Source organism: Grammomys surdaster, unplaced genomic scaffold, assembly GCF_004785775.1.
Source record: "Grammomys surdaster isolate TR1022 unplaced genomic scaffold, NIH_TR_1.0 166, whole genome shotgun sequence".
Taxonomy (NCBI): Eukaryota; Metazoa; Chordata; class Mammalia; order Rodentia; family Muridae; genus Grammomys; species Grammomys surdaster.
Genome location: NW_021604614.1, coordinates 13531404 through 13555983, shown reverse-complemented (window position 1 = coordinate 13555983; position 24580 = coordinate 13531404). Strand labels below are relative to the sequence as shown.

The 24580-nt window shown below is 42.8% G+C and overlaps 1 protein-coding gene across 1 annotated transcript; it reads left to right on the top strand.

Annotated features, from left to right (window-relative positions):
* Positions 1-2550: 2550 nt before the first annotated feature.
* Positions 2551-24580, top strand: Rnf34 (ring finger protein 34). The gene is made up of 6 exons (XM_028765896.1): positions 2551-2659; positions 15912-16130; positions 18035-18442; positions 20503-20631; positions 20850-21051; positions 23659-24580. The coding sequence occupies exons 1-6, from the start codon at positions 2654-2656 to the stop codon at positions 23847-23849; spliced, it is 1155 nt and encodes a 384-aa protein (XP_028621729.1). The 5' UTR covers positions 2551-2653; the 3' UTR covers positions 23850-24580.

The window sequence follows — 24580 nt, the reverse complement described above, 5'->3', positions numbered from 1 at the left end:
TGACAGCTGGATTTAAAAGACTGGAAAGACGCCTCAGTGGGCTGCGGTGCCTGGTGCTGAGCTTCTCTCTAGCCATCCCTAGTATGCAGGCATCCACTCATGGCGGGAATCAGAAACTTACTCCTGGGGATTGTCCTCTGAACTCCATAGGTGGACTCCAGTGCACCAGGCACAAGAACACAGGTGCACACAAAATACATAAATAAAATGGGATAAAATAAGATGTAAATAGATATGTACATATAGAAAGAGATGTATCTGCTTACCCGTGTTGACACATTGCACAGTAGCCCATAAATATATTGAAGTTGTATTTTTAGCAGTTAAAATAAATTTAAATAAAAATAAATAAAAAGTCTGAAATCCCAGAAGTAGGGGAGAAAAGGCATGAAGATCTGGGAGTACAAGACCATCCTCATCTACATATCAGGACCAGCCTCATCTACATATCAGGACCAGCCTCATCTACATACCAGGACCAGCCTCATCTACATACCAGGACCAGCCTCATCTACATACCAGGACCAGCCTCATCTACATACCAGGACCAGCCTCATCTACATACCAGGACCAGCCTCATCTACATTTCACTCTGCCCATCCTCCCCAAAAGAACCCATACCCAACTGCCCAGAGAACAGTCTCACTATACCCTAAACAAGTATTTGTTTATGCATTCATTCAGTGATAGACATTTATGCTGTGTCCACATTTTCGATGCTCTGAATCCTGCTGCAAGTTTCACTGTGGACATGTGTTTCTTACTGGGTACAACCACAGGAATGGAATTGTTGGGTCATAGGTAACCCATTCTTAAATGACTGCCGGAATTCTGCAAAGCAGCCTGATCATGTGATATCACTGGTGAATTCACAAAAATTCACTTGATTTCTTACTGCATCCTTACTGCTGGGATTAAAAATGTGTGCCGCTATGCCTGGTTTATTATTTTAGGTAAAACCAATTGTCTGTATACATGCTTGGGTCGGGGCTGGAAGCCAATGTTAATTGTTTTCTTCAATTTTTTTTTTTTTTTTTATCTTACTGAGACAAGGTCATTCACTGAGCCTGGAGCTCTCCAATTAGGCTAGATTGGCCGGCCAGCAAACTCAGGCATCCTCCTGCTTCTACCCACAGAGTGCTAGAATTACTGACAAGTACTACCAAACCTGATTTTTACATGGGTTTTAAGGAGGAAACTGGTCCTCAGACTGAAGGCACGATATCGACAGAGCCATCTCTTTAGCCCCACCAGCAAATGGTTTTTTAACTTCTTTGCCTAGATGATGGGCAGAATAAGTACCGTCTAATAGTTTTTCTCCTTCTTCTTTCTTCTGTGTAACAGCACCGGTTGTCTTGGAGCTTTATTCTGTAGACAGGTTGTCCTTGAACTCAGAGATCCACTGCCTCTGCTCATTGAGCGCTGGACAAGGTATTACATTATCTCAATAGAGCCTAAAGAAAAATAGGCTTGACCTAATCCAAGGACATAGCTTATTATGGTTTGTTTTGTTTTGAGCCAGGGTCTGACTATGTAAAGTGGCTGGTCTGGAATTCGGAGACATTCACCTGCCTCTGCCATCCTGGGATTAAAGGCCTGTGCCACTGCGGCCAGCTGTGTGTGTTTTGTCAAAGAGACTATCTAAGCAGATGTTGAAAAAGAATAGAACAGGGCTTGCTCAATGGTTAAGAGTAATTGCTGCTCTCGCAGAGGACCCGGGTTTGATTTCTAGTACCCACATAGTGGTTCACAACTGTAATTCAGTTGCAGGGCATCCAAATGCTCATCTGGCTTCCTTGGTCACTGTATACACGTGGTGCACAGATACACATGCAAAATCAGACACAAAGAATTTTAAAGTATTATTATTATTAAAGAGTAGAAGAGCTGTCTGGGTCTTCGTTAAGGAAGAATTAACATCTTGAGCTCACTCAGAAGGCAGAGGCAGCAAGATTTCTATGAGTTCCAGGCCAGCCTGGTGTAAACGGGGAAACCTTGTCTCAAAAGAAAACCACAAACACACACACAAACCAAACAACGACAAAGAATTAGAATCGGACAGCCTTTGGTTCTTCAGAAACCCTAGAGTATGCTGCGGCTTCTCCTTGAGGAGACCCGAGGTTCTAACAGTGATGCGATCTAGAACATTCGGAGAATGGGTTAAGCCCGAGGCCCTGCTCCGCATGTTAGAACAAAAGCTTCAAATCAACCGTGTTTCCTACTTCCCCATAGCCCCTTTCTGCCTCCGGCCACGGGAACCTAGCCAGCCAAAATAGGAAGCCAATTCAGTCTGAGCTGCTTCCACTCCGAGAGCCGGTGCGTCGCGGCACGCCCCGCCCCGCCCCTCTCCGCCCCGCCCCTCTCCCCTCTGCTTCCAAGACTGCGCCCGAAACCCCGCCCCTTCCTCACCATTTCATTGGCTCTGGTGACCGGCCCCCGGAAGACCTGCTTCGGATTGGTGGGCTCTGCCCACCGCTCGGCGTCCTCCCGGGGCGTGAACCGAACGTGACCACGCCCCTTACGTAGGGACGTTCAGTCGGTCTCGGGAGGCGCCGCATTCGCCGCCTTAGAAGGAAGGAGGTCCGTTGTGTGTGCAGTCTGCTATGGTGCTGAGTTCCAGGGTAGAGCCGACCGAGCCGAGGCGGTCGCGGCCATGAAGGTGAGGGGCTGGCGGAGCCGGGAGGCTCTCCTCGCCTCTCCCGTATGCCCAGAGCGCTTTCTGCTTTCCGTCTCAGCGGTTGCCCAGGGGGGCTCCTGAGAGACCACCACTGTGGGGGGAGCCCCGTCCGGAATGTGTCGGGGGCCTCGACTGGTTCCAGCCGGAGAGGCCAGGCCAGCAGACCCGCCCGAGCTCCCACAGCGCCCTCCGGCGGCCTGGCCAAGGAGGATGCGAGTGGCCCTGCGGTCGCAGCCCGCTGGGCCCTATTTCTGGGCCCTGTGCTCTTCTCGGGGTCCCGCTTTTTAAGCCGCTAGAGCTTTCCCTCAGGCCTCGGTGTGTCTAGCCATGGCTGTGCTTGCCCTCTGCCTCCCCGAGTCCTTGAGCTAAGCCAGACCTCGGGGGTGCATCACGAGACAGAAGGCTTAGGGAGCGCTGCGGGGTGTGAGGAGAAGCTAGAACCAGGGTAGCCCGGCCAGACATGCCAGGGGCTGGGGGTGTCCCCCTTCAGAGTCCTTCCGTGGGTTTAAACGTTGTGGCCGTGACCTAGAGCGCTAGACGTGTCTACATCGCCACTAGGTACGCAGCAAGTAATTTGGCAGCCTTTCTCCCAGGTGGGAGTGAGAGCGTGGGAGCATCACTGGTACAAGTTTCAGAAAAGGGCAGGTTTTGTGTGTGTATGTGAGTGAGTGATTATGGCCTACTTAGGGGAGATGATTTTTCTCAACTTCATCGCAGAGTTAGAGTCAGTCAATTCAGGCATTGATTCATTTGCCCAAATCAAGTCAAATGGCGTGAGTCAGAAGGTGGTGATGTCTTTCCTGACAGGGTTGTATTCATCTCCTGGAAGAAGTGTTTTGCCTTTGGGCTGATAGATTAACGACCTTTTACAAAGTGTCAGAGATTTACTGTGGACGGTTGAAAAGAGAGTGTCAAGTGGATAGAGAAATTCAGAAAGCCTTTTATCCAGCACCTTCAGTAATATTAGCCAAGACGAGTAGAGGTAATTAAAAGAATAGTCCCCCTCTTTAAAAAAGAGTTTGCCAGTTAAAAGAAAAGAGACTGGTAAGCATGGTGGAACAAGCCTGTAATTAACGTTTGGGAGGTAGAAGCCGGAGAATTGCTGCATGTTTGAGGCCAAGCAAGTGTTTTCATGAAAACCAACCAATGACAATCCCCAGAGAGATATATCTCAAGTAGCCACGTTCCAAACTGCAATAATGTAAGGTGTGTGTGTGTAAAAAACTCTCAGAAGCAAGAAAAATGATACCTTCAGTGTTGCATACCTGTAATCTCGGCATTCGGGAGGTGGAGGCTGGAGTCAGGACAATTAGTTGTTCACAGCTGTTTTTGGCTTCATAGTAAGTTTGAGTCCACCTGTGCATGAGATCCTATTTCAAAACAAGCCCGCTGCTGGAATCCTGGAAGATTTTGGGACTAGGCTAACTTCTTTGTTTTGAGGTAGGATCTTGTATGTCCCTGACTGGCCTAGAACTGAGCATGTAGGCTGTCCTTTCTCCTGAGTGTTTGGATTATAAATGTATGATCTGGAATGGGTGACATTTAAGGATGAGGATATTGTGAAAGCTTTAAAAAATTGTTTAAAAATGCCTTTAGGTTTTTGTGTATGAGCGTTTTGCCTGCATGTATGTATGTGTACCATCTGTATGCCCGGGGCATGTATGTCTGTGCACCACAAACATGTCTCCTCAGATCCTGAACTGGAGTTAGATAGTTGTCAGACACCATATGGGTTCTGGGAATCAAACCCTGGTCCTTGGGAAGAGCAGCCAGTGCTTTTAGCCACTGAACCATCTCCTATAAGGGTTTTTACTACTCAGTTTAGTTATTTTAGTTATTATAAAATATCACTGCAACTTAAGAATACTTTATTAAACTCCCTGGCAGTGGCTTTATTTCCTGAAAATCATCATTTTTGCTGTGAGATGCAAAAGCAGCCTTTATTTATCAAGGAAAGTAGATATGGAAGGAGAATTGGAGATAGGTACTGTGCCAAAACTTTTAAATAAAGTGTTTAAAAACAGTGGCTTTGTATTTAAGTGAAAGATAACTACTTTTTTTTCTTTTCTTTCTGAACAAAAAAAGAAAAAGAAAGACAAAGGCTATGACTGCTCCCAGGTGTGGAGAAGTGTATTGTAGATAAAAGGTAGAACATAACCAGAGGCAGGAACATCTGGGAAGAGTTCAAAGTGGACATGACCAAACTGAGCTGAACTTAGTAGCGGGAGGGGAAGGGACAAGGGAGAGGGAAGAGAAGGAAAATCAGATACATCAGCAAAGAGGCTCAAAGATACATAGAGGGTGGATAACCAGAATGGCCGGATTATATAGGGAAGGACAGCCTAGCCTCCTGGGCTGGAGTTTAAGGGTAGGGGACAGGATATATAAGCCAAGAGGACCCTGTAACAGACAAGGGACTGCGGGATGTTGGGAGAACCTGTTAGCCTAGTCTACTTTGATATGTTAAGGTACCTCAGCAATTTGTCCAAGGTTTAAAATCTAGCACTTTTCTTTTTTTTTTTTTTTTTTTTTTTTTTTTTGAGACAGGGTCTCACAGAGATATTAAGGAGAAAATGGGGAGAATTATTCCATTGTTAAAAAGACAAGAATCATGTGTATAGTGGCTTACACCTGTTATCCCAGCTCTTGGTAGGTGGAAGCTGGAGGATTCTTTCAAGGCCACCCTTCACTGCATAGCAAGTTCAAGGCCAACCTCGTCTATGTGAGCCCTGGTGTCAAAAAATAAAAAAGGAAAGGTAACATGTATGACATCGAGCAGACATTATTGCAAGAGTATATTAATGTGTGTCTTGGCAAGATGACTTAGTAAAAGCTTTTGCTATGCAAGCCTGGGGACCAGAGTTTGATTCCTGCAACCCTAGTAAAGATGGGAAGAGAGAACCAGCATCACAAAGCTGCCCTCTCACCCCTTCCCCCACACATGTACGTACATACAGTGCACATACAACAGGAATAAGTGTTCTGTTTTAAGGGACAACATCTGTTTTATGATGTAGGATTTCTTTTGTAGTATAAGGTTAGATAGCATTAAAGCAGTGTGCTCCATGTATTTTTCTGAAGCATCAGTTTCAGTAGTCTTTTCTTTTTTTTTTTTTTTTTTTTTTTTTTTTTTTTATAAGAAAGGGTTTCTCTGTGTAGCCCTGGCTGTCCTGGAACTCACTCTGTAGACCAGGCTGGCCTCGAACTCAGAAATCCGCCTGCCTCTGCCTCCCAAGTGCTGGGATTAAAGCCGTGCGCCACCACTGCCTGGCCATATTTTTTAAATGAGTCTAAAATCTGCATGTTAATTGTCTTTTTCTCTCCATTCTGTTAGAAAGTTTAACTGAAATTTAAACCATAAAGCATTCATTTATATCTCTATTGCTAAGGTTCAAAACATTCTTTCAACACAAGGACATTCAAATTTTAGCAAATTGAAATTATCCAGACTTTATAACAAAAACCTGTAGTCTCTGAACTAGATGGGCTCTTTGAGGAAGCTTTTACTAGTTGAAGAAGAATCGAAGAAGAATCGCAAGCCAGGCATAGGCATAGGCTATGTAGACTCTGTCTCAAACATCGAAAACATAAAGAAAGTAGAAGAGAATTCGTATTCGATTGTTTTGTGGCATCTTAGAATACTTAGTAAACATTAATCTTTTCACATATGAAAGTGCTGGGCTCATCCTTTACTGGGCGATATTATATTCCATTGGGAGTTATGACAACAAAACACATAATCTCTGGCATCATTTCTCTTTGTGTAATTGAAAGCCAATGACTTAAATCATTTAGTTCTCAACAACTCCATCCTTTGTCCATTACCTCTTCCCCTCCCCTGTTTCTATCACTTAATCTTGATAGAAACCACGTTCTGTCGTCTGGCCGTTTAACATGTTTAATGGAATCATTAAAAGAGATCAATTCTAATTCAGTATAGTGCAGGAACCAAAATATGTTGTCGTTTCCATTTGAGTACTTTGAAGTGTTTTTCCCCCACAGAGATTTTAAGTGTGTATACACACGAGACAGCTATACCTTGAGGCCATTTGAAAACTGGCACTGGAAGAGGGCTGGGTCCATGTTCTCAGAAACAATCAGAACACCCTTCCTCCCTGTTTTGTTGACTGAAGCTGTGTGTGCTGCAGACTGAGTATACTAGTTGAATCTAAGAAAACTAATCGAGTGCTTACAAAGTTGGTGATCTATTGTAGAAACAAGGGCCACAGTGCTTAAAACTGTCAGGTCACTTTTAAAAATTATTTGTGGAGAGTAACAGTATCATCGCCCACCTTGTTACCAGAAGTAGTTTTGGTGTAAGAGAATTGAGCAGGAAGGGATTGGATTATGAGGAAAAAAGTTATTTTTAATGATCACTGATGGCTAGAAACTAAGCTACAAGTAAAACTTTGGGATTAGCATGTACAGATTAGGGTTTTTTTTTCCTTTTACCTTTTTTTTTTTTTTGTTTTTCTTTTAAAGATTTATGCCGGCGGTAGTGGCGCACGCCTTTAATCCCAGCACTTAGGAGGCAGAGACAGGTGGATTTCTGAGTTCGAGGCCAGCCTGGTCTACAGAGTGAGTTCCAGGACAGCCAGGGCTACACAGAAAAACCCTGTCTCGAAAAACAAAAAAACAAAAAAACAAAAAAAAAAAAAGATTTATTTATTTTATGTATGTGAGTACACTGTAGCTGTCTTCAGACACACCAGAATAGTGTATCAGATCCCATTACAGATGATTGTGAGCCACCATGTGGTTGCTGGGAATTGAACTCAGGACCTCTGGAAGAGCAGTCAGTGCTCTTAACTGCTGAGCCATCTCCCCAGCCTCTTTCTGTCTTTAGTATTGTGTTTTCTGTGTTGGATTGAGTTCAAGGCTGTGTGTCCATGCCGAGCGAGTCCCTGAGCTACATCTCTAACTCTGCGTGATCTCAGACTTTGGACTACATTTGTGACCTGGGGAAGCAATCCAGTGATTTTACCAAGATTATTGTTCTTTCTTTTGGCTTGGGCTTCTGTGGTGTGGCCTGTAGAGTCCTGCTTTTAACTGTGGTCCTAACCAAGGCTTCCTGACTTTAGTTTTCAGTGATCTGGGGCTTTACTTGGAGAAGAGACATAGACTTAATTTTTGTTTTGTTTTTTTGTTTTTTTAATTATTGCTATTGGAGGGGTTCATGCTGTGGTCAAAGGACTTTATGGAGTCCATTTTTTCCTAAATTTATGTGGGTTCTGGAGCCCCTCTTCAGGTCAGCCTTAAACTCCTGATCTTTGTCACCACCCTCTCAAGTGCTAAGCTTACAGTTGTGGGCCACCTCACTCAGGTTAGTTATTTTTTGTTTGTTTTTAGTGAACAGATGTCAAAAAGTTATGCTTAACTAAGGGATCATCAGAGTTGAGGCAGGACAGCATCAGTGAATTTACTACCAAGTCAGGGGATTGTTTCTAGTACACAGTCTTTAGGAATGGGTATTTCTCAGAAAGTCTAGGAGGAAATGGAAATGTTTGGAAAATATGTTCCAAAGTCATTACCAAAATAGGAACAACAGGTAAACGGAAAATAAAGGAATATGTGCTGACTAACCAGGTGATCTTAAAAGACGGGAAACAAAAGAGTAGGAATTTAGATCTCTGAGGCTTTTTTTTTTTTTTTAATTTTATGTTTGGTGTTTTGCCTGAATATATTTATATACTATGTGTGTGCCTGGAACCCACAGAGGTCAGAAAAGAGGACTGAATCCCCTGGAACTGGAGTAATGGATGGTTGTGAGCTGCTGTGTGCTGGGAATGAAATCTAGGTCTTCTGCAAGAGCAACGTAAGTGCTCTTAACCACTGAACCATCTTTCCAACAAGTTCTTTCCATTTCCCCTCTCTCCCTCCTTCTATGCCTCCCTCCATCCTCCCTCCCTTCCTAAGATTATTTTATTTAGGCTGGGCTCGGTGGCATACACTGTTAATTCCAGCACATGGGAACCAGAGGCAGGTAGGTATCTCTGAATTCGAGGTCAGCATGGTCTACATAGTGAGTTCCAGGACAGCCAGAGCCACATAGTAAGAACTTGTCTCCAAATAAACAAACAAACAGTGTGTGTGAGAGAGAGGGGGGTGGTGGGGGGAATAATACTGTTTTGTAGATAGCACCTTACCATGGATCCTTGGTTGGCCTGGAACTTGCTATGTATGCCAGGCTGTTATTGAACTCACAGATCTACTTGCCTTCAAAATGCTATAATTAGAGGTGTGCCATGATGGCTGACTTTAATTTTTTTTTTAAACTTTGTTATTATTGTGCATATGGGGGCTAGGAAGGAATGTGAGCCACCATGGTTAGACTGTGGAGATCACAGAGAAACCCAGAAACAAACAAACGAACAAAAGACATAAAACGAAAAATGAAACAAAAGAAATTGGAAGCAAAAGAACAAGTAAAATAAATCACTAAATTTCAGTAAAAGGAATTTGAGAATCATGTTAAATGGGGAAAACTTCAGGTGAGCCACTTGTAATCAAGGTAAGCCTTTTTGAAAGTCTTAGAGAACTATAGAGGGAAGTGGAACAGTAGGGGCACCCCCCACCCCCACAAGAAAATATAGACAGGTCTTAGGTGAGCACGTGGCTAGATGTCTTGGCTCCTGCTTAGGAATCTTGAGGGTTGCTTTCTTTCCAAAATTATTTAAGCAGGAGGAAGGAATCTTCATTCAGACCCAGAAAGCCTTGACCTTGTAAACGTTGGCTAGATATCAGAATCACTTGGGAGTTAAGGGAAACTTTTGTGGAGCTGGAGGGGGACGGCTCAGCAGTTGAAAGCACTGGCTGCTCTTCCAGAGATCCTGAGTTCAATACCCAGCAACTACATGGTGGCTTATTCATGTGATCTAGTGCCCTCTTCTAGAGTGTAAGTGTATATGTGGGTTGAACGCTCATACATAAAATAAATAAATCTTTTTTTTTTGGGGGGGGGGGTTTTCAAGACAAGATTTCTCTGTAGCCCTGGCTGTCCTGGAACTCACTCTGTAGACCAGGCTGGCCTCGAACTCAGAATTCCACCTGCCTCTGCCTCCCAAGTACTGGGATTAAAGGCATGTGCCACCACTGTCCAGCAAAATAAATAAATCTTAAAAAAAAAAAAAATTTGTTGTTGCCCAAACTGTACTCTAGAATAGCAAAATTGGAAGTCCCCAGAATTTAAAAACTTTTAAAATTATGTTTATTTCTGAACATAATGTAGCATTGCGTGGCATTCAGGAGACACCTTGGGAGTTGGTCTTCTCCTTCTGGTGTGTGGGCCCAGGGATTAGCCTTGTTTTATCAGGTGTGAGTGATTTTTTTTTTTTTTTTTTTTTTTTTTTTTTTTTAAGGCTTTGTGGTGAGTCTGCCATGCAGAGAACAACAGTCTTGGTCAGTTTCACAGACCGAGGCAGTTCCTTAGCAGGTGGCAGTTAGAGCAGCCACAAAAGTAAGGACCTAAAACCACCTGCACACAAGGACAGGGGAGGCCCCTAAAGAGATCACTTCAGCTGTGGGGTGTCAGAACACACGGGGCTTAATACAGAAGTGGAAATTATTTTTGTATATAAGGAAGATACCCTAGACAGGACTACCATTGAGTGCATACAGACCTGTTTGATCTCTGAACCGTTAGTAAGTTGGAAGAGTATAGATGCTGTTGTCAGAGAGGCCAGCATTGCAGGTTTACCCTTCCTGTGCTGCCAAGAGTGTTCTCTTAGTGTAAAAGCTATTTTCTTTTGTTGTTGTTGTTGTTTTTTCGAGACAGGGTTTCTCTGTGTAGTTCTGGCTGTCCTGGAACTCACTCTGTAGACCAGGCTGGCCTCAAACTCAGAAATCCACCTGCCTCTGCCTCCCAAGTGCTGGGATTAAAGGCGTGCGCCACCACTGCCCGGCTGGGTTGTTTTGAGACAGGGTTTGCTATAGAGACCAGCCTGTCCCAATGTGTACCACCATACCTGCCAGATATTTTTTTGGTTGTTTTATGTTGGTTTTTTTTTTTTTTTGGTTTTGTTTTTTAAGACAGGATTTCTTTGTGTAGCCCTGGCTGTCCTGAAACTCTCTTCTCTGTAGACCAGGCTGGCCTCAAACTCAGAAATCCGCCTGCCTCTGCCTCCGAAGTGCTGGGATTAAAGGCGTGCGCCACCACCGCCTGGCAGAAGCTATTTTCTTAGTAGATGTGTTTGACCAAAGTTCTCAGATCCTAATGAGGCTGCAACTTAGATTTTTCACTGTTTTTTTTTTTTTTCTTCCGTTATGGTCTATGGCTGAAAATAATAATATGGACCTGCATTGTAGTAAGTAGGGTTACAGCAACGTCTTTTTGACTGAGAAGGTATTGGGGCTTTTTTGGTTTTATAATGAAATACTTAAGTTAAAAACAGCCTTTCTCTGTTTTTAGTATGTGTGTTTATGTGAGCGTGTGAATGTTTATAGGCCAGAGGAAACTTTGGGGGTTGTTCCTCTGGAGACTTCAATAAGAATAACCCTCACAGGCTCATGTATTTGACTGCTTAGTCATCAGGGAATGACACTATTTGAAAAGATTAGAAGGTATGGCCTTGTTGGAGGAAAGGTGTCATTGAGCGTGGACTTTGGGGTTTCAAAAACCATGTCCAAGTTAAGAGTCTCTCGATGTCTGATGGATCAGGACATCGCTCTCAGCTATTGCTCCAGCACCTGCCCATGCTCCCCACCATGACGATAATGGATAAACTTCTAATAAGAGTGTAAGCAAGTCTCTAGTTAAATGCTTTCTTTCATGAGAATTGCCATGGCCATGGTGTCTCTTTACAGCAATAGAACAGCAAGACGCTTTGTGACCTCAGTATTGCCAAGAAGGCTAAGCTAACTGGCCAGCAAGCCCCAGGGATCCACCTGTCCCCTCCTCCTTTGTGCTGGGATTACAGATTTGGCTTTTTGACTGTATGGTCACGTTATTTAATATTTGAGACATTGCCCAAGCTGGTCTCAGTTTACTGTATAGACAAGAATGACTTTGAGCTCACAGTCTTCTTGCTGAGATTCTAGGCTTCTGCCCACATCCTCACCTGGCCTTTTGTTTATTAATGGGTTCCTGGAGTTGAATGTAGGTTCTTGTGCTTGTAGGCAGGCCCTTTACTAACTGAGCTGTCTCCTTGCACTCTGTTTTCTTTTATTCTCTTTCTGAAGGATATAAAGGAAATTCTTGCTCTTGCATAGAAACACTAGGGAGTGAGACTATATTTTCTTTTTTAAAAAATTTATATATTTTATATTTTATATATGTGAGTACATTGTAGCTGTCTTCAGAACAGGGTATGGGATACCATTACAGATGGTTGCTGGGACTTGAACTCAGGACCTCTGGAAGAACAGTTAGTGCTCTTAACCGCTGAGCCAGCTCTCCAGCCCGGGACCGTATCCTCTAATAATCGTATCAACCTAGAAATTGTACATGATGATTCAGATAGGTCCTTGGTTCCCTCCACTAGAACTATCTAATTTTTGCTTTTTGCTTTTATAAAATTTTCCAATGTGTTTATTTTTGCACATATGTTTGTATTTATTCAGAAGCCAGAGGTTGACTTTGGTTGGATTTCTTCCTTGATAGCTTTCCACCACAAAAGTTTTTCTTTCCTTTTTTGCTTTTTTTTTTGTGACAGAGTTGCTCTGTGTAGCCCAGGCTGTCTTAGAACTCCCTCTATAGATCAGGGTGTCCTCGAACTCATAGATTTGTGCTGGGACTAAAGGCATACTCCATGATGCCTTTTTTTTTTTTTTTAAATAGCTTAAAAGAATTTTGTCAGTTACGTGATGGTATACACCTTTAATCTCAGCACTCAGTAGGCAGAGGTAAGTGGGTTTCTATGAATTGGAGGCCACCTGGTCTGAATAGCTAGTTCCAGGCAAACCAGGGTTACTAATGAGACCTTGTTACAAAAAATAAACAAACAAACAAACAAATAAATAAATAAATAAATAAAATTAAACATTTTCAATTTAGATAGATTTCTTTGGGTTGGACATAGTGTGACATATACCTTTAATCTCAGTACTCAGGAGGCAGAGGCAGGGGGGAATCTCTGAATTCAAGGTGTTTTGGTCTACATAATGAGTTCCAGGGCAGCAAAGAGTAGACAGAGAAACTCTGTCTCAAAGACTGGGAACGGGGTTGGGGGTGTGGTGAGAGCAAGCTTCCTTTGGAAGACTGGTGGAAGACTTTTCTTAGTGAACAGTCACTGTTAGTCTGGTTTTGTGGCTAAGCTGACCATAATTCTAGAGTCTACGATAGGAGCTGCTCATTTTACTTGGCTTTTTTGAAAGCAGCACTATCTTGAGAATTACAAATATGATACTTGAGTTAGTGACGGAGGTACAAAGACAGTTGAACCATGCATACCACCTTTCTTTTCTCCATCACTTGGACATCTTCCGGATAGTGAGAACAGCATTATCATTATAAGCACTCCAAGTTGCCTTTAAGCTCAATGAGCAAATAATATTTGACATAAAAATAAATGGAGCTGTGGTATTATCTGGTGTCATTTTAGCTAATACCTCGGGTACGTTGAATTCCATTATATATCACATTGTCTAGGTTCTAGGATATGTTTATGAAGTAGGATGTGAGGCCAAAAAAACCCATACTGGTCTCAAATATTGTCTCCTTTATTCTTTAAGCATGGGAAAATTGCTTTGGCCTCATATTTGAAAATTTGTATCTATTTTAGACAGGCTTGCCTCTCACATTTATGAGACTAATAAAAAACGGTGATAGAGGAGCTGTCTGGTACGGTTCTTGTCAAGAGGGGTCCACTCCCAACAATACACAAAGAAAGACATTGTTATAGGTGGTATAGTGAGTGATAGCCTTAGTCTCACTGAGACAAGCAAGAAAGAATCAAAAACACCCTATTTAGTGGAGAGGCTTTTTTTTTTTTTTTTAATTCTTTGTGAGGTCAAGTGCTTTGACTGTTGGAAATGATATTTAGGGCTTTTGCTCTGAAAGGGCAGAGTAGCTTCTGCCTTAAAAGTACTTTCCTTAATGCCAAATGAATATATATTCTTTATAAAGAATGTGGGAAATAGAGAACTCAGAGGGAAGTAACTGTGAGATACATTAACATCTAGAGAGCTGCCAGTGCGGTGTACACTTTTAATCCTGGGTCTTCTAGCAAGTTCCGGGACAACCAAGGCTACATCAGAAGTCTGTATCACATTAAAAAGCAAAACAGAAAAACCCTGGAGAGCTCTAGTTGGCATTTGGAGGTTTTTTGTGATGCTTAGTCTGGTCGGTGCCCAGGACTTTGTGCATGTTGAGTAAACACTCAGACCACTGAGGTGCCTCCCTGGCACTTCCCTATTTTTTTTTTTTAATAAAAATTAACATCATATATATTCAATAACCAATAGGATTAATGAGATATTGTGGTTTTATTTCTTTTTGTTAAATAATAGCTGGAGAAATAGACCTGTAGTATCTAGTACATTTCTAACATTAACAGGAAAAAATCTGAATTTCAAATATAACCTGAAAATTTAAAAGTATTAGCACGTCTTTAACATTATGTAGGAGATATTTGACTGACATAGAATCGGTGTAGTGGCATTCAGAGTTGTAATCGGGCTTTTGGAAATCTGAGGTAGGAGAATTCCAAATTTTAGGTTAGCCTGGGCCTCTAGACTAAGTGTCTAGAGATTTTTGTTTGTTTGTTTGTTTGTTTGTTTGCTTTTTTGTTTTTTTGAGATTGGGCTTGTTTCTCTTTGTAGCGCTGGCTGTTCTGGAACTCACTCTGGAGACCCATCTGCCTCTGGGTTAAAGGCGTGCGCCTCCAGTACCCAGCTTCAGTGTTTTTTAACCTTTTACAATGTATCTTTTATTTGGAAATAACAGAAAATTATCTTTCTAAATGACTTGAAATATTGGTAACTTGAATATTAAAAATATATCTTTTATTCATCTGAAATAATTGTCATCTCCGAGGCTTAATACCTCTGTCTACTAACCTAGGCCTAGTCTTGGAAGCTTTGGCCTCTATACAATCTTAAGCCTCTGAGACTTACTGCTGAATAAGCTTACCCTTTCTAGTTTTTTTCTGAGCTCTGGCTGGCTGATTGAACTCTGCTGTTCTGGTCAGACTCCGCTCCAAGCTGACTGACTCAGTCTGGCTTCTCAGCCTCCCACTGAGTTGCTCTGCTTGGCCTCAACTCTACAGTCTTTTCTGATCTTTTGGCTCCTCCTCATTCTCTGGCTCATTCTGTCTTTACCTTCATCTAGTTTGTTCTCTCTTTTCCCTGTCTGTAAACTGTCCTGGTAAAACTGCCTCCTTCCTCTTTCTCTTCTCTGTGGTGCTCTCTTCAAGTAGCCTGTTTCCTGTCCTGAGAGTTGAGCCTATTCTTTCCCTGCCTCATTCTGTTAAATCTTTCTCCGATTCATTACTTTTAAACATGGCTGCTTCCTTTCATTGTTTGGGATTAAGGATGTGAGCTAAGACTGAGCCACACCTCAACTAGAAACAGGTTTCCTCAGGGTCACAGTGTGATCAAATTCCCTGAAACACTTGAATGTCTTTTATTTGGGGTAATAAGAAGTAGAAGTGCTTTAGATTTTTGAGATTTTGGAATATTTACCTTTACCTGCTCCAGAAATTGAAGCTCATTTAGCATTGTGTTGTTCATGATAAAGATACTTACTTACCTTACAATTTCAAGGCTACTTAAGACAAACTTACCTCTGAAGAGTGGCAGCCCACAAAGCACTTGGCTTTTATTCATTCGTTCACTCACTCATTCACCTATCTCTGTCTACCTACCTATCTACCTATCTATTCATTTCTTCATCTACCTAGTCATCCATCTGTCTGTCAATCTATGTCTGCCTCTCTGCCTATTATAGGCAGGATTTCTCTACATAGCTCTGGCTGTCCTGGAACTATGTAGACCAGGCTGGCCATTAACTCATGAGTGCTGGGATTAAAGGCATTTGCTACCCTTCCTGGCTTATTTTATTTTCTGTGTTTGGATGTTGTGTTTGCATGTATAGCTGTGTACCACATGTGTGCCTAGTTCTCTAGGAGGCCAGAAGAGAGCATCAGAGACTGGAGTTACAGATGGCTGTGAACCATCTTGTGGGTGCTGGGATTTAAACTTGTGTCGTCTGGAAGAACAGTCAGTGTTCCTAACCTCTGAGTCATGACTCCAGCCCCTCTGCTTGGCTTTAAATGGTGGCACCTATGTTTCTTTTCAGGCGGGTGCTACTTCTATGTGGGCTTCATGCTGTGGGCTGCTGAATGAAGTCATGGGAACTGGAGCTGTCCGAGGCCAGCAGGCGGGATTTCCAGGAAGCACTGGCCCATTCAGATTTACACCGAGCTCTGACTTTCCCACCTACCCACCAGCAGCTACTGAAGGACCCAATATAGTTTGCAAAGCCTGTGGACTTACATTTTCAGTCTTTAGAAAGAAGGTGAGTCGGGTCAAATACTGCATACAAATAACACATGAGGGGAAAAAGATAGATAATAATTCTTCTTTTTTCTTTTTTCTTTTTTCCTTGGTTTTTTCAAGACAGGATTTCTCTATGTTATAGCCTTGGCTGTTCTAGAACTCACTTTGTAGACCAGACTGGCCTTGAACTCACAGAGATCCACCTCTTTCTGCCTCCCTAGTGCTGGGATCAAAGGTGTGGTCCACGTTTGGCTTAGATCATAATTGTTGTTTGTACTTTATGTTGAGTAGACAGTTCATTTAATAAAAATATTAAAAAGTTAGTCCCATTTGGGAAACTATGCAGTAAGATTCTAGCTGTCACATTTTCTGAGTAGTCCTTGCTGCTTTTCATGTGTTGATTTTCCTAGTGACACTTTTTTTTGAAGCAAGAGACTTAATTGGTATGCAGTTTTGTTCAGGGATCAATTATTTTAGCAAGGTACCATGTTTTAGAAATATTTGTTTCCTGCAGAGCTTGTTGTGAAGGTTAAGGCCTTTGTATGCTACCAAATGCCCTCTCCCCCACTCCATAGCCCTGTACAGCTCCCCAGCCTATCCTTGACCATGTTCTTTCATTATTTTTTTAAATGTTGGCTTCAAACTCCTAGCTGGCCTTCTGCCTCAGCCTCCCGAGTACTATGACTACAGCATGAAACATCATACCTGGCTTCTGACCATATTCTTAAAATATGTGTGTGTGTTTTCATGCATGCCACTTGTGTGCAGGTGCCCTCAGAAGCCATAAAAAAGGTGTTGAATGCTCTGGATCTGGAGTTACAGGCAGTTGTAAGCTACCCAATGTGGGGGTTGCGAAACAAAGGCTCTCCAAGAGCAGGAATCCCTTTTGACCTCTGAGCTGTCTGTCCACCTTTACTTTTTTTACGGTTATGTGTGTGAGTCTCTGAGTGGATATTACATGTGTGCAGATACTGAGGAGGCCAGAGAGCATCAGATGTCCTGGAACTAGAACTATAGGCATTTGTGAGCCATCAGACATGGGTGCTGAGAACTAAATTTGGGTCCTCTAGAAGCTAGCGCTTTTAACATCTGAGCTATCTCACCCTGGTATTTTTAAGTTTTAAAGAAGGAAGTTGGATGTGATTGGCTCATATCTGTACCCCAGCACTGGGGAGGCTAAAATAAGGCCATTGTTGTTAGTTCAAAGCCAGCCTAGGCTACAGAGTGTATTCTAGGCCAGTTTGAGCTACAGTGAGAGACGCTTTTGAGGAATGGGAGGTGTAATGAGTAACTAGTGCTTATGGAGATTTTGCATAAAGCACTTAGGTAAAGCACTTAGGCTAAAACTTGAATGGGAGATCTTGCAGTTTGATCAGTATAGTCTCTTGAAGTGTTAGCTTGTGGGAGCTGTGTACTGCACAGAACTGAACATACCTGAGTGTTCTCTCAAAGATTCTCTTCTGAGATGGCTTAGAGTGTAATTAGGGCTATGCTGGCTACAGATTTCTACACTAGTGGGATCTTCTCTGTCCTTGGGTTGAGCTGGAGAGGTCAGTTCCCTTTTTTGTATTAAGCTATTTTCCTTTTCATTGCTGGGGAAATTATCCACACAGGAGAAGACCAGGAGGAGTGTTTGTGCTTGTGCTCTGTTCCATGTGGTTCAAGTCGGCACTGTTCTGTTAATTACATGTTTGTGCCAAGGGGTGGAAACATTTTAATTCATTAACACAAGAGCATGTATTTTTCTTAAAAGTGCTGTATTTGAAGTTGTGACTCTAAGCTGCCCTCGCAGGGACTGTTTGTGTGAAAAGAGGCTGGTGCACGGGTACTTCATAAAAAGCAAGGTTTCGGTTTTAGTAAAAGGCAACAGAAGACGGTGTTTGCATAATGGTCTAAGTGTTGTGTCGTCTCCTCTGTCCTCAGCACGTCTGCTGTGACTGCAAGAAGGACTTCTGCTCCCTTTGCTCAGTCTCACAAGAAAACCTCCGCAGATGTTCTACCTGTCACCTGCTACAGGAGACGGCCTTCCAGCGCCCTCAGTTGATGCGACTAAAAGTGAAGGACCTGCGGCAGTATCTCCTCCTCAGAAACATACCAACTGACACTTGTCGTGAGAAGGAAGACTTGGTGGATCTCGTACTGTACCATCGTGGACTAGGCTCAGGGGATGACCTGGACTCAAGTAGCCTGAATTCCTCAAGGTCCCAGACTTCTAGTTTTTTTACACAATCCTTTTTGTTAAATTATACACCCCCCTCTGCTACTGTGTCCTCCTTCCAGGGAGAGCTCCTGGACAGAGATGGCACCTTCAGATCAGAAGTTCTGGCACAGGTAGGATGGTGTGATTGATGACCCTAAGAGCCTGAGGTGCTCACTCTTGGCCATACGTGGTCAGGATCTTTAGTGCTGGGTGACTGACCTTCAGGTTATGTGCAGAGTCGAGATTTCACCCCCAGCTGCTGGCATTGTACCCCTGCCTGATGTGTAGCCTTGGTGCTTAGGTGCTAGTGCCTGCAGTCCAGTCGGAAGTAGCTCATGAGCTTCTTGTCCTTATTAAATAACTTACAGTTAACTGTTGAATAACCAAAATCGTCAGTGACCATAGAAACAATCAGTAGTTAACTCAATGATCATATTTACCTTGTTGGAGGGAAATTGTTCTGATTTGGTTTTATTTATTTATTTTGAGACAAAGTTTTTAGCTCAGGTTAGCCTCAAGATCCCTATATAGCCAAGGATGACCTTAAAATAAGAGTGAGTGTGTGTGTGTGTGTGTGTGTGTGTGTGTGTACACATCCTTACTTGCTCAGTTGTTCTCCATCTTCTGTTCTGAGGCTGGGGCTCACTGACCTGGACAGCAGCTGGTCTGGAAGCCCCGTGAGGTCAGGATGCTCTCATAGCTGCCTCTTGCGCTGGCGTTCTAAGGGTGGACTTTCCAGCTTGCTTTTGTGTGAGTGCTGCAAATCCAAACTTACATCCTACAGCAAGCGTTGTAATCATCTGAGTGGTAACCCCAGCCCTGGCTCAACGTCCAGGCTTCCCAGCTCAAGTGCAAAGGTCAAGAGTGGGCATCATTATGGCCTGGCTTTAAGGAAGTGCTAGGGACTGAACCAAGACTTTGTATACTAAAGCAGCACTCTTAACAACTGAGCCAGGTCTCCAATTACAACATTTATCCAGTTCAGATAACAAAAAAAGTTTAGTGTATTAGAATATTATCCCAATAAGGTTCATGAGCATCGGAGTTGAATAACAGGCAGGACTTACAACTCAGAGTTTGTTGTGTATGAAGACTCTAAAATGCTACATTGCGTGTGGTGGTGGTGCAGTTGCATCTAAACAAGGGAGGTAGGCACAGCAAGATCTCATGAACTCAGGAGTTTGAGGGCACCATGGGCCATTAGGAAGGCTTTCGATTTTACAGACATAACAAAAACCCTAAGACCCTAACAGTTATTTTTAATTTTTTTTCCTTTGAGGAAAGATGTTGTTAAAAGTAGATGTGGGCGGGCTGGAGAAATGGCTGAGCAGTCAGAGCACTGGCTGCTCTTCAGAGGACCTATATTAAATTTCCAGCACCCACATGGCAGATCACAACTGTCTGTCACTCCAGGTCCAGGGGATACATCACCCGCACACAGACACACATGCAGGAAAACCACTAACGCAAATCAAATAAAAACAAGTAAATTGTAAAAATATGTAAATAAAAATCTTTTTAAAAAGTAGAGGTGTGGTCGGTGGTGGCGCATGCCTTTAATCCCAGCACTTGGGAGGCAGAGGCAGAGGCAGGTGGATTTCTGAGTTTGAGGCCAGCCTGGTCTACAGAGTGAGTTCCAGGACAGCCAGGGCTACACAGAGAAACTCTGTCTCGAAAAACCAAAAAAAAAAAAAAAAAAAGAATGGCAGTATATACCTACACTATTGAGAATGTGGAGGCAAGGAGAGGAGCTCATACTAGCTCAGGCTAGATCTTGTCTCAAAAGAGAAAGTATGTGAAAGAAGGTATGTAATCCAAAATGGAAGGAATTTCTGTTTTCCTAAAGCAAACTGTTTATTAGGGATTTTTAAAAATACTGATTTCGTGTATGTGTGTGTGAACGTATGCACTTGTGCCCTGGTAGGCATGTCAAATTCATGTGTGCCCTAGTGCCTGTGGAGTTGAGATGGGGCATTGTGTTCTAGATCGGAGTTAAAGATGCCTGTGACTGTCCCCTAGGTGCTGGGAACTAAACCCAGGTCGTCTGCCAGAGCAGTAAGTGGTCTTAACTGCTGAGCCAGCTCTCCAGCCTTAGTCAGTCTTTTTTTTTTTTTTAAGGCAGGGTCTTACTATGTGGTTGGTAATTAGAAAAACCTGATTACTAATATAACTGGATCTGTCATGTATATAGGTACAAAGTGAAATAGCTTCTGCAAACACAGATGACGATGACGGTGAGGATGAAGATGATGAGGAGGATGACGACGGGGATGAAGAAGAAGAAGAAGAAGAAGAAGAAGAAGAAAACTTAGAGGAACAGGTGAAATTCCTTTAAAAATTGCTTTCCCTGATAAATGCTCATGGCAGGAAGGGAAGATGCTGGGCTTGCTTAAGGCTACCACAGAGTGTTTCTTCTAGGACAGAATTGTGATTTAAACACACCTCAGGCAGCTGATCAGTCTGCAGAGGGTATCCAGGGCCCCGGGGACCAAGAGTTTGGGCTTGTGGAAACAAAGGTGACAGATATTCTGATTTCAGAACCCAGGGCTTTCTAAGAAGAAGGTGAGAGCTTCCCTCTCTGACCTGTCGAGCCTTGCGGAGGTAGAAGGGATGAGCGTGCGCCAGCTGAAGGAAATCCTGGCTCGGAATTTTGTCAACTATTCTGGCTGTTGTGAAAAATGGGAGCTGGTAGAGAAAGTCAACCGGCTGTACAGAGAGAATGAAGAAAACCAAAAGTCATGTAAGCTTATTTTCCTGATAGCCTTCTTGCCCTTTAAAAACTGGCTTGTTTTTTTGTCATGCTTCAGTCAAATTTAGCTAGCATGGCAGTGCTTGCCTGTGATCCAGTACTCAGGCAGCTAAGCCAAAGGGTCTTGGGTCCGTGTCAGACCCTGTCTCAAAAAATAGAAATCATTAAAAATAAAAAGATTTGGGGCTGGGGAGATAGCTCTACAGTTAAAGGTCACTGGCTGCTCTTCTAGAGTACAGGGTTAATTCTCAGTACCCACATGGTGGCCTACTCTAACTCCAGATGGGGATCCACTGCTTCTTCTGGTTTCCATTGGCCCCAGGAATTTCAGAGGTGCGGATATGCATGCAGGCAAAACACCTATAACATTAAAATTAAATAAATAGATGATTAATCTTTTAGAAAAGCAATATACGCTAGGCGGTGGTGGCTCACACCTTTAATCCTAGCACTTGGGAGGCAGAGGCAGGTGGATTTCTGAGTTCGAGGCCAGCCTGGTCTACAGAGCGAGTTCCAGGACAGCCAGGACTACACAGAGAAACCCTGTCTCGAAAAACAAAAACAAACAAAAAAACAAAAGAAAAGCAATATACTTGTTTAGTGACTGAGTTAGTTATATAAGCCTATTTATAGAGCTGCTAAATAGTTCATTACATGACATGGGCTTTGAGGCAACCAGTGTCAGGTGAGCTAGACAATTTCTGAGTCTAATTTTTCTTACAGGCTCTTTGCCTGTAACAATGCTGATTTTTTTTTTTCATTAATCCCTTGACTATAACTTATTTTATGTATGCTGCCTGCAGAAGCCAGGTCCCTGTAATACTCTATAAGCTTGTGAGATACTGTCTCTCAAGAGACGAAATTGATATCATCCATATGCTGTGAACCATTTAATGATGGAAAGTAGTTTTACAAACCTACTTGTAGGATAGTGTTAGTGTAGCAAGCCCAGGAATAGTCCCCAGACCTTAGACCTGAGGCTGCTGGCTGGGGAGAGTTTATATACGTGTAATGCTGTGTATCTAGTACGGTGGAATGTGGACATCAGTCTTTGATGGAGGCCATTAAACACATGGTTCCCAAGTGTCTTTCTCAGCTGACTTGTGCCCAGTTCAACACTAGTTCAGTCCCTGGCTTGGTGAATACATTTTGTTTTGAGCACAGGTAGAATTTTCTGTCTTGACTGTCACTTAAATGTTAATATTGACTTGGATGGCTCCACTAGGTTACACAGTTTAAAGAGGTGGAAAGAATCATCTGCATAGACCAAGGCCAAGATTTAAAACTGACCTTCCTCTAGTCTCTTCATCTGCTTATCTGCTGTCTCAGTCCATAGATCTTTTGTCTGCAAAGTGGATAGTAAGACCCTAGGGAACAAAACTATCGACATGGTAGGCAATGAAATATTTTCCTTTTTCTTTCTTTTTTCAAGATAGGGTTTTTCTGTGTAGCCCTGGCTGTCTTGGAACTCACTCTGTAGACCAGGCTGGCCTCAAACTTAAGAAATCCACCTGCCTCTGTCTCTCTAGTGCTGGGATAAAAGCTGTGCACTGTCATACCCAGCAAAATGTTTTTCTTAAAAACAAAGGCTTCTGGCTCTGGAATTCTTGCTTTGTTGAACCCATGTGATCCCACTGCTCCCTGTCCTTAGCTTTAAAGCCTCAGCCAAGGTTAATTTTTTAAATTCAACTTTTTCAGTGTCTGAGATTTTTCGGCTACAGAGCCAGGAAAGCCCCAGCCCATCCAACAGAAACATGACATTTGATGTTTCTCAAGTTGCAAGGGACCTTTTGCTTCCTAATGTGTGGTTATTCAAAAGCTTCTTTTGAGTGGAATAAAGTCTCTCTTAATGAGATGAGACTTGTATCTTTATGGCCAAACATCCAAAACAACTGAGCTAAATGTCCACTCATGGCCTGACTAGTGAGTGGCCCATGAGGAAAGTCTCCTGTGCCCAAGCCTCAAATTCACTCTGTAGTTGAAGATTACCTTGAACTTGTGATTGTCTTGCCTCTACCTTCCCAAGTGCCAGGATTATAGGCGCATATTATTATGCTTGGTTATGCAGTGCTGAGAATCAAACCCAAGACACACAGCTAGATGGGTACTGTACCAGTTGAGCTACACCCCCAGCCACTGTCTCTTCTTTCTTTTTTTTTTTTTTTAATTAATTTATTTATTTATTTATTATAAGTACACTGTAGCTGTCTTCAGACACCCCACAAGAGGGCATCAGATCTCATTGCAGATGGTTGTGAGCCACCATGTGGTTGCTGGGATTTGAACTCATGACCTCTGGAAGAACAGTCAGTGCTCTTAACCACTGAGCCATCTCACCAGCCCTGTCTCTTCTTTCTAAATACAGAATAAATATATCCGCATCACAAACTCCTTCTATTACATCATGACATAAAACAGCAATAAGTAGCCAGCATTTATTGAATACTGTTTTTAGCTGGTCCCAAGTCACATATTTCTTCACAGAACCCTGAACTAGTAGCCGTGTAGACTACTCTTTCTATAGCACTGGAGTGGCCCTGGGCCTGTGGTAGGCTCAGAAGATGGCTTAGGTCTTAACTCAGCTTTATTTCCTTTCAGATGGTGAGCGGATGCAACTTCAGGATGAGGAAGATGACAGCCTGTGCCGAATCTGCATGGATGCAGTCATTGACTGTGTCCTGCTGGAGTGTGGGCACATGGTCACCTGCACCAAGTGTGGCAAGCGCATGAGTGAGTGTCCCATCTGCAGGCAGTATGTGGTTCGAGCTGTGCATGTTTTTAAGTCCTGAAATTGAGGTCTCTGCAGTGGGACACTTACATGACTTTACCACAAACATTTCAGTGCACTAAAGGGACTGAAAACTTATTGTTCTAAGGCAGAAACTATTTTTAAAAATTATTTTCATTACTAACTGGGGACAGAAAGTTCATCCTAAGTTAAAGAAACCTTGCCAGTGTGGACACTTGTGGCCACATGGCTTTCCCAGGTTCTGCTGGGTTTTATCCCTTGTCTCCCCTGAGCACTAGTTGAAGCCAGACTGTTCAGTGTGGGTGTGGAGGCCACTCGCCTGTCTCTTACTTTACCTTTATCCTGTTGTTTGTTCACTTTGAAGTGAACTCACTGTTCGTGACTGGGCTAGTGTGGACTATCCTGAGCCATAGCTGCTCCTAATGTTCACTTGATTAGCCATGTATATTTTAAATGCTAACATTTAATGAATGTAAGTTTCAACATTGTTGCTATTTCTGCATTTAAACATAATTAATTGAGAGACAATTGAGATTCTATAGTCAACTGCCAGGGCCTTAGACTAAATATGTCCATTTTTGTTTGGGTACAGCTTTTAATAGCAAGGGCTGCATCTAGCTTCTTATCTTAGAAGTGTATGTGTGCTAAATTCTTTATTAACATGTAATCGATTTACAATGTTTTGTATAGTGAAGGTGTATTTTTAGTGCTACCTACTAGTACATTTCAACTTTAGGAATAAAATAAAATTAAAAGGCTGCTGTAGTTTAA

Bases quoted from the DNA above. Each gene is read 5' to 3' on its own strand.
- Rnf34 (XM_028765896.1), top strand. The intron at 16,131-18,034 runs GTGAGTCGGGTC...CTCTGTCCTCAG, and splicing joins TTTCAGTCTTTAGAAAGAAG to CACGTCTGCTGTGACTGCAA. The intron at 20,632-20,849 runs GTGAAATTCCTT...TTCTGATTTCAG, and splicing joins AAGAAAACTTAGAGGAACAG to AACCCAGGGCTTTCTAAGAA.